Below are 12618 nucleotides of genomic sequence, written 5' to 3'. Positions count from 1 at the left end.
TATCATGGCCACATTCACACATATACGTATGGTTCGACCTTACATACCAGCTCAACTGCCGCATTCGTCGTTCTAGCTAGGCAAGTTACAGTTAGATTCAAATTGTCATACCTGACTACATCTACGTCGGCAGAACTTGCAGCTTTCCATGCCGCTATGACGTACAGCACTGAAGAGGCAACATAGAGGTGGGTCGTATTTTGTGATTCTAAGGCAGCTCTTCACAGTATCACGTCTGCATTACATCACAGAACTTACAAGCAATGATATCTGACATCAGGGAAGTGCACCACCATACTCTGGAAAGAGAGCACCACATTGTGTTTTAGTGGATTCCTGCTCACTGTGGCATCGTCGGCAACAACCTAGCTGACAAGGCTGCCCGGTCTGCCCACGAAGATACCCAGACGCATCCAACACCTTTGACGAGGTCGGACGCTGCCAGGGAACTTCGCCTACTTGTACGCAAGAAGTAACAAGATCTGTCGAATTCAAGTGCCCTCAATTGCCGATTACATAAACTGTACCCCACGCTACGGCTACAACTGCCATCTAGCCTTTCCCGCAGCGAAATAACCTTGCTGTGTCGCTTGTGGCTCGGAGTGGCGTTCACGAACGCATACTCCTATCGTTTGAGAATGGCCGAGAGCCCGATATGCGACTCCTGTGGGTGCGAGGAAACCATCGAGCACCTATTGTGTACCTGGCCTCGCTACGATGTACAACGCCTCTCTCGGCGGGCAACTTTAGACCGACTGGACTCGAGACCGTTCACCGAGGCAAAAATACTCGGACCGTGGCCACACCCGTCCCTGGCTCGAAAAGCGATTCGTGCACTAGTGCAGTACTTGAAGTGCACCGGCTTAAGAGACCATTTATAGTGTCCCTGTGTATAGTGTCCCTCCCACACGCACTCAGGGCTTACTGTCTTCCTTTTTTCCTCTTTCCATTGCCCTTTCCCCCTCCCCCATCGTAGGGTAGCAAACCGGATGCTCTTCTGGTAGACCTCCCTGCCTTTCCTATTGTTGCTTTCTCTCTCTCTCTCTCTCACTCTCTTAAATGTTTCCACTACTATGACATTAAGTTATATGCGGAAAACACACCATGTGAAATATTCATACACCCTACAGGATGCTCCACTCCTTAGGGTCGATGAAATGAAAGATCTTGGTGTGTACTTCGACAAAATGCTAAGCTTCTCTTCACACAAATAATCACACAACGTTCCCTTTAGGCTCTTGGAATTGTATGTCGTATATTGCATGATTTCCACTCACCTGTTCGTTTTCTGAAATTGTATTCTGCTGTGTGCCTTCCACTACTGGAGTATGTCTCTGTAGATGGGGGTGCAACATGCAAATCTAATTCCGACCTCATTGAACACGCCCAGAATATATTGATATCTATCTTCAAGCACCACTTTTGCCATTCTGGCAACTATAGTTCAGCCTTCTCAAATATACCTCAACTTGCACCTCTAGACTCAAGACTTAATTAATCAGACCTTTTGTTCCTGTGTAAGGTGGTCCATGGCATTATACATTCCCCAAAGCTTCGTGATCATATGCAAATTGTTCGTGCCATAACACTATACTTGTTGAATGCTTGTTGGTGCCACAAGCACTAACAAGCACCAACAAGCATTCTGCATTCTTCGCCTGGCCTAGTTGCATTAAAGATTGTGCTATATGTGACTCCACTCCAAAAACATGTAAGAATTGTGCCTGTACTGGCATACTTGAGAGTTCATTTCCTGTGTTTTATGTATCTGTACATAATCGTGCAAGGTTAACTCCGCTTTACCTTTCCTCGTTTTCTTCTTCCCTATTTGTTTTTCTGTCTCGCGTCGTTTTGTCTACCACATTGATGTTTTCTGTACATATTGTCTCGCATATTGTTCTTTAAGTGCACCAGTATGAAGGCTCTCTACCTGTTCCTGGGCACTACAGTAAACACTGGATTGATTGATTGATTATTATTGTAGTATAACATCGTGCTTTTTAATTATGTACTAGTGTATTATTTCAGTGCAGTGGCTTTTGTGCAAATAGAAGAAAGGAATGAATTAAGAAAGTGGGAGAAAATGCTATGCGGCCGATCATATGCATTGTGCTATTAATTTTTTCTGAACTTGAATAATGCTTAGCTGCTGTATCCGGTGTTGCGCAATGAAATAAATTCTCAGTCAAAACATCATGGCAGGCTGGAAAAATAAACTGGCCTTTTTTTTGTGATGAAGTGTATAAATTGTGAAAATAACCTGTTTATATATATATATATATATATATATATATATATATATATATATATATATATATATATATATATATATATATATATATATATATATTTCTTATATCATGCAAATGAGCCGCCCCCCACATTCGAATAAGTGCATCTATAGTACGACTTGGCGAAGGGCACCGAAAGACGCTTATTAAAACACCCCGATTCTCAAGATTGCATTATCTGACGGTAGGTCATTTCATTAATGTCGAGAAAGACAGAGTTGACAAGCTGATAGCAATTACTATAGAACGTGGCCTTTACAAAGTGAAAATTTTTCTAGCAATACACTCGATGTAAAGGCCTCCTGATGCGGTGTGGATGCTTCAAAACAATCTAGAATAATAAATAAGGTGCTCCATGGGCAAGATATCACAGAATCAAGAATAGAGAGGAGACAAGCTACGAATGACGTAAACTTTAGCTATTCTAGATGCTTTTTTTTGTGAGTGATACAGGTGCTTCAATTCTTGTTGCTGATTTTCTCAGAACCCACTTTTGCACGTTTCTTTCATGCACCAACAAGCATAATTATACTGACACGGATACTTTCTTTTATCTGTATCCGGTGACCGTATGTTACCGGCTAACGAATGTTAAACGTTATCGTTCGGCACAGGACGCGCCTGCATGGATCGGAAGTTTCGCGAATGTTATCAATAGATCTATCGGTTGTCTGTTGTCGACGAACGTTGTATAATCTCATTGCATACGCGACTCGAATTGTGTAGTAGTTTATGGAAAGCGTGCGGGAACCAGTGAATACGCTGGAATTTTGGACGACTGATACATGAAAGCTGACGCGCTTGACCCGCTTATGAGATTTCCGACGATCGCCGACTTTTTTCGTTGCTATATTGTTGCGAATGAGTGTTGTTTTTGCTGGGCACAAGTTCGCCTAATAAAAGATACACATGTACCTCCCAGTTTTGACTCTGCACCATTTTGATCGTCCCTACTACGTGACAATATTTATTACACATATTTTTCAGTGATACTTTGCACGCCTAATACATAATACACGCCTCGTACATAGTTGGTTGTGCAATGAGCTACCAAAAACTGAATCGTACAACAGATTTTGTTACGATATGGCATGGTCGTACAGATGTTTGCAAAGCTATCTTGTAGACAGACGATGCGTGAGCGTGAGCGCTGATGTCGATATTTTGTGCACTATTGTTACTTCAAAGGTAAAAAGAAACTGTTGCGGCAACCGCACTTTCATTAATCAAACGTGCTTTTCATATGTAAAGATATCTAAAGGAGCACACAGATCACTAACTTAATGTTTTGGTGTTGGGCTGCTAAGCACGAGGTCGCGGGCTCGAATCCCGGCGACGGCGGCCACATTTGGAAGGGGGCGAAATGAGAATACGCCCGTGTACTTAGATTTAGGTGCACGTTAAAGAACCCCAGGTGGTTCAAATTTTCGGAATCTCCCACTGCGGCGTGCCTCATAACCCGATCGTGGTTTTGGCACGTCAAACTCCATAATTTAATTTAAACTAACTTTTTGTTTCAAACTTAGTTTATACACTAGTCTGTTTTAGGCCAGATTTAGACGGTTGAAGACAAAATAGTCCAGCAACAGTGCGCCGCAGCCGAGGAGCGAGCGTCGGCGCGCGTCAGAGCCTCTGTCCAGTGCATGGTTGCGTGCCCTTTTCCTCCAACCGACGCCAAGCGACGCATTCGCTTCTCGGCGCGTACCGAAGCGTGCCGACGCATGCCAGTGGTTGGGCCTTAAGGGTCAAAAGAACCGCGTGTACGAAGCTACGAGCACTCGGCTCACTTTGTGCACATCGCAAATCGTTTGGAATATGAGGCCTGTGCGATCACGCACTATGTCCACATCGCAGAACACGTTAAAGATAGGGCGCTCGTGCGGCCCTGCGGTACGGAGCAGCCGCCGCTGTATACCCCCCCCCCTCCCAGTCCCTCCCCCGGGATCTCGCGCGCGACGGAAGACGGCGCGCTTCCTCCATGCTTTCCTTCCTTGCGCGCGCGAGATTGAGCCGCGATTGTCGGCTGACCCTCGCAAGGTTTCACTTGCACAGCATACTGCGCGCGGTGACGATGTTATCGTGCTTGGACCCTATACGGAACATCACAGCGACGGCAAAAACGTTCCTTGGGTGTCCGTATAATTCCTATCGCAACAAAGTAATTTTTATGGCACATTGTCGTGGGGCACCTTTTTTCGCAATCTCCAACAGGCTCTGAAAAATACCAGACGAGTGCGCCGCTCTTTGTCTGAATCTTCAGTGCAAATATGTCGTGGATAATGCGACTCCATCTAGTGACCACCAATGGTACAAGAATGCGAGCAGCACAGGCGATTTTAACTTGCAGTGCTGACAGTTTCAGAGACCATAAGAACCGTCTGAAGCCGAAAGGCCCACAAGATAGACACATAGAAAAACCCGATGGAGAGACCTTAATAACTTGTTGCGGAAAATCAGTTCTGTGGAAGCCATAGTGACAGCCCCAGAAAGGCGTTGGTGCCGCTTTCGAAACCCCCCCCCCCCTCCTCACCTTAGTGCCAGAAGGAATTTTCGTCCAACTGTGAAGCTTCCCTTGCGGAGAAACTCTCATGGGGTTTGCCTTTTAGTTTCATGCGACAGTCGACTGGGTGGCATTTTTTTCCTTTCAGTGTTCTGTTGTGTATTGTATAGATGTATCTTACTGACGCCGTGATGACCTTGGGATATAAAGGCGCACTCCCTCAAGTAAATCTCGAGAACGCAGTCTACAGACGTATGAAAATGTGCCCCCGCGTGCATTAACACGGTCTACTGCTTTTGCAGTGTCATGGATTATAGCTCAAGCTATAAAGGAAATCTTGGGCTAAAATTTTTGCAGTATGGTCGCGTAATTATACAAATATTCATATGAATATCTTTTCCGTCTTGGTGTGGTTTAGATTAGATAATTGATCGCAGTTTCTTGTTATAGTCAGCTCGTAATAGTTCTCCAATAATTGGAGTGTTGAGATACCATAGCCACATAGCTATTGAGAAAACGGAAGCCCGCTTGCAGTGCGGAAACTTCTTCGAGCCGCGCGCAAGACCAGTTTTCTGTCCTTTTTGCTTGTGACACGCTCTGTACATTTCGCATTATTTTTGCGAACGTCTTGCTGTTTGTGTTTTTTCGGCCTTGTTTTATTGTACTAATTCAATTTACCTTTAAGTGCCGAGGTCTGCGGCTACTGAAGACGAAGACATCGCGTGACCAAGTTAATGAAACCGAGTGGAATAAGGCTGACACCGCCGCGTTTCTAAGGGCGATCGGTTATGGCGGTGTGGCCAAGTAATGGCAACACAACTACATTAGATAGAACGTTATGATGCTTGGGGTTTCAAGAGGGCTGGGGCAAATGGACGTCCGCGAAATTTTTTATACACGAGCGATCTCGTATAGATGTTGGAAAATGCAGGCGGCACTAGATGTACTGCACCGTAAACAGTCAAGACCGTGAAAGATGCTCAACTTCCCGAGAGCCTGCCCTTGAATCGAAACGTGCAGGCGCTCACCGGACAGCCTGGATGCGGCCGACCGGGGGGGTCGCGGCGGCGGCGTGGGCTTGGCGTTGCCGTCGTCTAGGGGGTACTCGCGGGGCTCGGAGATGCTGGCGCTCTTGGATCGGCCCACCTGCCGCCACCGGGATAGGAGCGACGAAGACGACGACGAAGTGGCACGGTCGACACTCACCGCCCGCGTCGGGTAGCGGCCACCGCCGCCTGATGTAAGCTGTGGGGACCAGTTGCGGGCAGGCGGCTCGGGAGGCTGCTGCTGCGGCTGAGCCGGCTCGTGGTGTTGCAGCGGCGATCCCTGCAGGCAATGGGAATGACGGCGGTGTTAGGATTTAAATTCTCGCCGTGCACAGTGTTCACAAGGTTCGACCTACATATTCAAGCAGTCGTTTTTACCGCTAGCGATTGAGGAATGGAAAAAACTATCAGATCAATTTGTCAGTGAACGTAACCTTCTGAGGTTCGAGCAAGTGTTGACGGTTCATTTCAGAAGTGAATACTGAATGTTTGGCCGATTACATAGTTTCTTCTGTGTCTCGTGAAAGGTCTTGGTTTACGTGCTCTTGCAACAATCTTCTTATGTATCTTTTTCTTTTACTGCTCCACCTCTCCACTTGCCCTTATGAAATATCCCGAAACGGACCGTTAAGAATTCAAGATGAGGATGGTGATTCAAAAGTGGGGCGCGAGAAGTTAAACAAATTAACAACCCGAAATCCATAGTCTCTATGCGGTCCACAGGTGTCAACTGTGCAAGTAAGTGCAAGTAAGTACAAGTAACACTGCTTCGCGTGTTACTTGTACACTTCTTGCATCCCTGCGAGTTACAGGCTTCAGTGAGACTCCGTATGTTACCTTTAGTTGGTGTTCTAGTGCGTTTCGCTCGCGGGCTTGTACGTGTACCTGGGCATGTCTCTTTCTCCTTTTTTTTTCTTTTCCTCTGTTGTTCAGTCCGTTTAATTGCCTATACCTGGAGTAGCATGCCAAGCTTGCCTTTAGGCTAACCTCTCCAGTTACTATAAAAGCGCTTGATTTTTCGCTAACATAACAATTTCACCTCAAGATACTTTGCATCCACATCCAATGCGATTGTTGTTGCTACGTGACTGTTTACCTGTTATAACAGGGTGAACATTCCCTGAACATGCTGGTACGCATCTGCAGCCGCCACAAGGGCCTACACGAAGTCGACATGCTGTAGCTCTGCAACGCTCTCCTAACTTCCCGCGTACGACTTCGAGTTTCCTGCACTGTTAAAGTGAGCAAATGCGACATCGCTTATATGTAAACTTTCACTCAAGCGTTCTGCTCAACGCGAGCGCCCACTTTCTGGACCTTATTCGCACCTATAACAACAGCACTTCAGGTTTTATCGGTGTCCACGTGCGCCCTCAGCAGCTCGACCTCTCCTGGGTTAGCGGCTTACCCACATCCTTTGCTCTCCAGATTTTGAAACCACCGACACATTCTCACCCCGCCTTAGATTTTCGCCTGTCGTGTCAGGTGAAAATCTTTTCTCTTCAACACACGGATCCCATTCGCTACGTTTACAACCGCACATTACACGTGTTTCATCGCCAGAAGTTTTCTTGCCACAACAGCATCACCCCTAGTCCGCTATCCACGTCACCGACGCGCCAGAGTGCAATACAGAGCTTATGATGTCACAGGCACTAAAGATGAATCTCTCCCAAAACACTCGCAAACAAGCTCTCAACCCCACTAAGCTGAAGGTACAGCTGTCCCACTCCATCTTTCATGCACGTAAGACCCATTCCCATGTACCATCACAAAAGACTACAAACGTACACCTGAATCACTTCGCTGCTATGAACGTAGCTATCAACGCTTTAATTTTATTCGTCCTACAGATTTGGTCAGACTACTATATTAAGATGATAGCTCCAGCCTCTTCTGTGTCACCTATAGGCTCCGCGAAACGACAAGCACAGACTTAAATAACTCGTTGCTGATGCAACGAGAAGATAACCCGAGTCTTCAAGCTTTAGAAAAGCCTTCGAACATTTACGTTGACTCAGAAGCTTCTTCGTAAATTAGTTTCTCCGAAAAGATACCTTCAAATGTGAAAACTTTCCGCATACTTCCATTGTTTAAAGAGAGAGAGAGAGAGAGAGACATAACAAAGAGAGGAAAGATAGGGAGGTCAATTAGACGAGCGTCCTGCTTGCTTCCCTACACTGGGGGAAGGGAAAGGGGGAAGAGAAAGAGGAAAGCGGGATAGAGGGAACACTTTGTGGACGCAGCAAAGCGTCTGGAAATCAGTCAAGTCCAAGCAAGTGCTCCGCCGATACGTTAGGCGGCCGTCATTCTGCTGTCTGAAGCTAATCGTGGTGCTTCCCCATAGCTGGTGATGCACGTTGAAGTCGCCAGCAAAGACCAAGGAGCCGGTGGGCGTCAGCAGTGCGTTGCAGTGCGTGGCAGTATATTATTAAGTTAAACTGCAGCCTTTTTGACTTCAGTGCGAATAGAATGGTGTAGGTGAGCCATGATGCTTACTCAAGAGTTGCAAGTACTGAATTGAGCGCATCCAGCACTTGCATTGCTCTTCGGGCTGACCGAGGGTGGAGGTTATTCAAAAGCATTCGAAAAGTATTCATCAGAGACCGGAGCATCATAGCCACTTGCCGGTCTTCTTCGGGAAATTTGTCAGGAACCCGCACTGTGCACTCTACAGTCGTGCGCAGCTGTATCACTTGACGTGGCTCCGGCTCCGGCTGTGGCACCGGCTGTGGCAATGGCTGCGGCTTCGGTTGTGACTTCCGCTGTTGTTCTGGCTCTGGCTGTTGCTTTAGTAGTGCGGACCAAGTTGTATTGTCCTCCGCCATGACATTGTCAGATTTAGATTGAATTAGCCAGGCCTAGCGGGTAGAGGAGGAGGAGTTGTCGGCCTTGGGATGAATGGTCGCACAGGGTGTCTAAAGTGGTCCACCTTGACGTGCGAAGGGAAAGTCTCGCCCTTAAAATAATTTTCACACAGCGGGATGTGCCGAGGCGATACACATGTGTTATGGCGACGCCATCAATGGCAGGCTTCACTAGAATCGGCAAGTCAGCGTCGGAGATGTAGACGTCCACGTCGTAGATGACACCAGTAGTGGAACCCCTGTTCAGGGGGATGTACGAGGAGAGCTTAACGCCAATTAGCTCTGTAACTTTCGTCAAATTTCTCAGCGCCGCCTCATGTGTGACGTAGATAGCCAACACATTTTTTCGTGTTTTGACTCTAACGTCTCTTACCTGATTTGGCGCCACCGCTTGAAGTTGCACCGATACAGACTATCTGTTGAGTCGCCTCAGGTTGTCGGCAGCGAGTTCTGGTACAAATAGAATCGTACTGACTGCGGTATTCTGAGCTTGTCCTACTGTTGGCGTGCTCGAATACATGGATGCCCTGGTGGTGTGTCATCGTTTCGCCTTGTGGCTCCGCACAAGCTCGAAGGCTTCATCAGATAAGGCCTCACTGCTGAGCGAGTAGACGCGAGTGTCATCGCCGTCGTTGTCGCTCTGGTGGCCGGTCCGCTTCCTAGCCACAGCCTCCGCTTTAGTTTACATTCCCGGCAGAGACATGGGGACGTCAACTTGCATCCGCGCCACGAACCGTGCTGGCTCTCCAAAGATGAATACGCAGAAATAAGGAGAAAACACCTGAGCTAGAGAAATAGCGTCCTGGCTCGCAGACACTTCGTCTTCATCTGAGTCTCCATTGTTTAAACTTTGCATAGGAGGGAATAGGGTTATTCTGAATCTCGAACATGTTTTCAGCCACAAGATACTGGCACTGTCCGTGCGTCATGCATAATTTGCGTGCACAGAATTTATTTCATCGGTTACTTTCGCGATTGATTGCCTGTGCGGTTATTATTTGTGAAATTCGCATCATTTGTTAATTAAAAGAATGTTTCAGAAACACAACAGCGTTTTAAAAAAGGAATGAGGAGAATTTGAGTAAAAGCAGGGACGCCGGCGTGAGCTAACAGTTATACTCTGCTTAAAGAGAAGGGTAAGAGGCAGGAAAATATGGTATGTGTCAAAAGGAATTATTATTTTCTTAGGTGTTGAAAAATGGTAAGGTCGGTTACGTTAGAGCCGGCTATACCTAAAGCCCCGTCCCATTTACCGTCGTTGCTGCGCTACGATCAAACAGCGTGGAAGTATTCGACGAAATCATTCCGCAAATACATGCATGCATGAAATAAAGAAGAAAAATGAATGAATGAATGAATGAATGAGCGAGCCTGACCTGTACCGGGGAAGGCGCCTGGCCGAGCGCCTGCAGCCGCCTGAGGTCCCCCTGGTCGGCGGAGCGCGACGAAGGGAGCGCCCTGGCTGCGCGGGCCTCGTCCTGCGAGGCGGACTTCTTGATGGCCGCCCGGCCCCCCGGTGGTTCGCTCTTGGGCCGCTCGCCGCCGGACAGGCTGCGCTGCAGCGTCAGCCGCCGGATGCTGAACGGCATGGCGACGCTGCAACAGCAGGCGTATACCACGTGTCACTCGGTGGCACACGGCATCGCGATCGCAAATGTGAGCAGCACTGTTTCCCTTTTTCTAATTGGCTACGTCCTAGATACAGAGCCTAATGGGGTGCTAAGAAACAGTGCACCGTGACAGCTTACTGTGAGGTATGTCCGGGGGATGGGATTTTCTCGGTTCAGGTATGGCGTGTAAGCAACATTGTGTCTGCAGGACGTCGCCCAGGAAGCGTTTTAATTTCCCATAGCTGAGCTAGCCGAGATAACTTTAAGCATGACAAAGAGCACTGACACCAAAACAAATCATGCAGACCTGCGTAAATCCTCGGTACACTCACACGGGACAGCAGTGTCACGTTGTCGGACTGCTGTTTATACACGCGCATTTGCTTGCAAACTTGCAATGAATTTATTTTAATGACTTTGTGCTTTATCTGTACCAAGTTAGTGACACATTGTACCTGTCCACTCAACGTGAGTCTCAAATTAAAGTCTCAATTCGGTGCACAGGGCCGGTATGTTAGAAGCATTCCACAGTGTCGACGACTGCTGCCAAATGCACCTTTTCTGGCCCGGAAAGCCCCCCACTGCAGGTACGGCTGCCAAAGTTTAATGCTGTCTCCTCGCATCATTCCATAAGGTGCCAGAAGACAACTGATGCAAGCCGCTGCTAACTAACAAGCCCAGGGCAAAGTACACTTGGCCCAAAGCACGGAGTAAGACATATAGGAGGTGAAACTCCCGTCAGCGCGAGCGAGCGCGGGCGACCAGGTAAAGTCACAATTGTTGCATGCGCCGACGCTACCGTATACAGTGGCGGCACCATGCGGCGCGTCGTAGAAGCCGCAGCGAAAAAAAAAAGAAAAGCAGCGTCCGGCAAACGGCTCGGCGGCTCCGGTAGCTCCGGCCACTCCGTGGTAGAAGTCAGGCGCGCGCGGCTGAACTGGAGCAACACGTTCAACCGGTTGCCCTGGCAACTGAAACGGTGGTAATTTCTTCCCATGCCGCCAGGTGCCGCCAGCATGAAAATATATCCGCGGGCTTGTGACATTTACTGGTCGCCGCAAACAGCGGAGTTTCCACTCCTAAATATTTCTTGCTCCGTGGCCCAAAGCGAACTGGAAGCTGCAGATAGCCATCGCAGCGGTAAACAGGGCAGTCAGAGTTCAACCATAGCCTTGCAACTACAGGACAATTATCATTGCAGTATTGTTTGCCTAAGGGCAGTGTATGGACAACTTCATATTATATATATTATATATTCTATTAATAACGGGTATACGGCCAACAAAGACAATAGACAAAATTCAAAAATGTATACAGACTGCCACGTCTTGGGACTGAAAGTTGCCTCGCTTTCAATCAGAAGCCAGAGCCTATCTAGGGCACTACGATGCTAAAAGAATATATGCTATACGAGTGGTATCGCTGTTTTCATTAAGCGAAAAAATCGACGGCTAATAAAGATGCATTTTGTTGGGCGCGCACGCTGCTGAGCTTGTTCAACCAATGTAGAAAGAAACATGAACAGGAACAGGAAAGAGGGAACAGGAAATACGATAATATTGAGCCGAGCTAGAACCGACATACAGCTGACATTTGCTCTACGGGCGTGGAAAGAAGCTTCCCAGACGAAGAAGAGCAAACATCAGCAATGAATCAAGTGCTAGAAGTACCCCAATGTTACCAGGCTTTGCCCTTCAGGTTCTCTGAAGCGGTGGCGCCTATTTCGTGTTCCTTAAATGACGGTGTTTAAAGGATTAAATCCTGAAGCAGGTAAACTCTACTTGTGAGAATGCACGGCAATTGTGAGTAAATGTTCCGTCTATTGCTCAAAACGCGTCGTTTGGGGCGCGTTTTCCCCTGGTTGTTGCATCCACAGATGCACATAATATGATGGTCACAAACATCGCCACTTTTCTCACAAGCAAAGCCGGTCTATTCAATGGTGAAAGATGCGTGCAACTTAAAGCTCAGCGCGATGGCTACAGATAAGTCTGTTACTACTGTTAGTCGAACGTACAGCCTCAAATGCAAAATATTGCGATGACAATTGCTACGGAACCTAAACTAGTTTGACACTGCTCCGAAGAGCCCGGATACAAGTTGCAACACCAAACATTCCGATAAACCTTGGGAAACTTCTGAGCAATAAATTTCATCGGCGGTAAAATTTAGTGAAAGTAGCCTGAATGTTCTACTTCTAAGGCTTGCTGGGTCGAGTTGTGTCGTGCGACGGGCTTTTGACGCGTTGGCACAGCCAAGGGCTCTGCCAGTCTGCATGCTCGTCCGGTGCTCAATTCCGTTTAC

At 47.5% G+C, this 12618-nt stretch overlaps 1 protein-coding gene across 2 annotated transcripts in view; it reads right to left on the bottom strand.

The window, feature by feature from the left end:
• LOC142572982 (coiled-coil domain-containing protein AGAP005037) overlaps positions 1-12618 on the bottom strand; it is a 591568-nt gene that overhangs the window by 363142 nt on the left and 215808 nt on the right. For both annotated transcript variants that reach the window (XM_075682461.1, XM_075682462.1), the window contains exons 2-3: positions 10081-10300; positions 5820-6117 (exon numbers count right to left, since the gene is read on the bottom strand). In XM_075682461.1, the coding sequence (XP_075538576.1) occupies positions 5820-6117; positions 10081-10293 (511 nt within the window). In that variant the 5' untranslated portion in view covers positions 10294-10300. The remainder of the gene's footprint in view (positions 1-5819; positions 6118-10080; positions 10301-12618) is intronic.

This window comes from Dermacentor variabilis, chromosome 2 (assembly GCF_050947875.1).
Source record: "Dermacentor variabilis isolate Ectoservices chromosome 2, ASM5094787v1, whole genome shotgun sequence".
Classification (NCBI taxonomy): Eukaryota; Metazoa; Arthropoda; class Arachnida; order Ixodida; family Ixodidae; genus Dermacentor; species Dermacentor variabilis.
The sequence above is the reverse complement of the archived record's forward strand: the minus strand, read 5'-3'. Positions and strand labels throughout refer to the sequence as shown.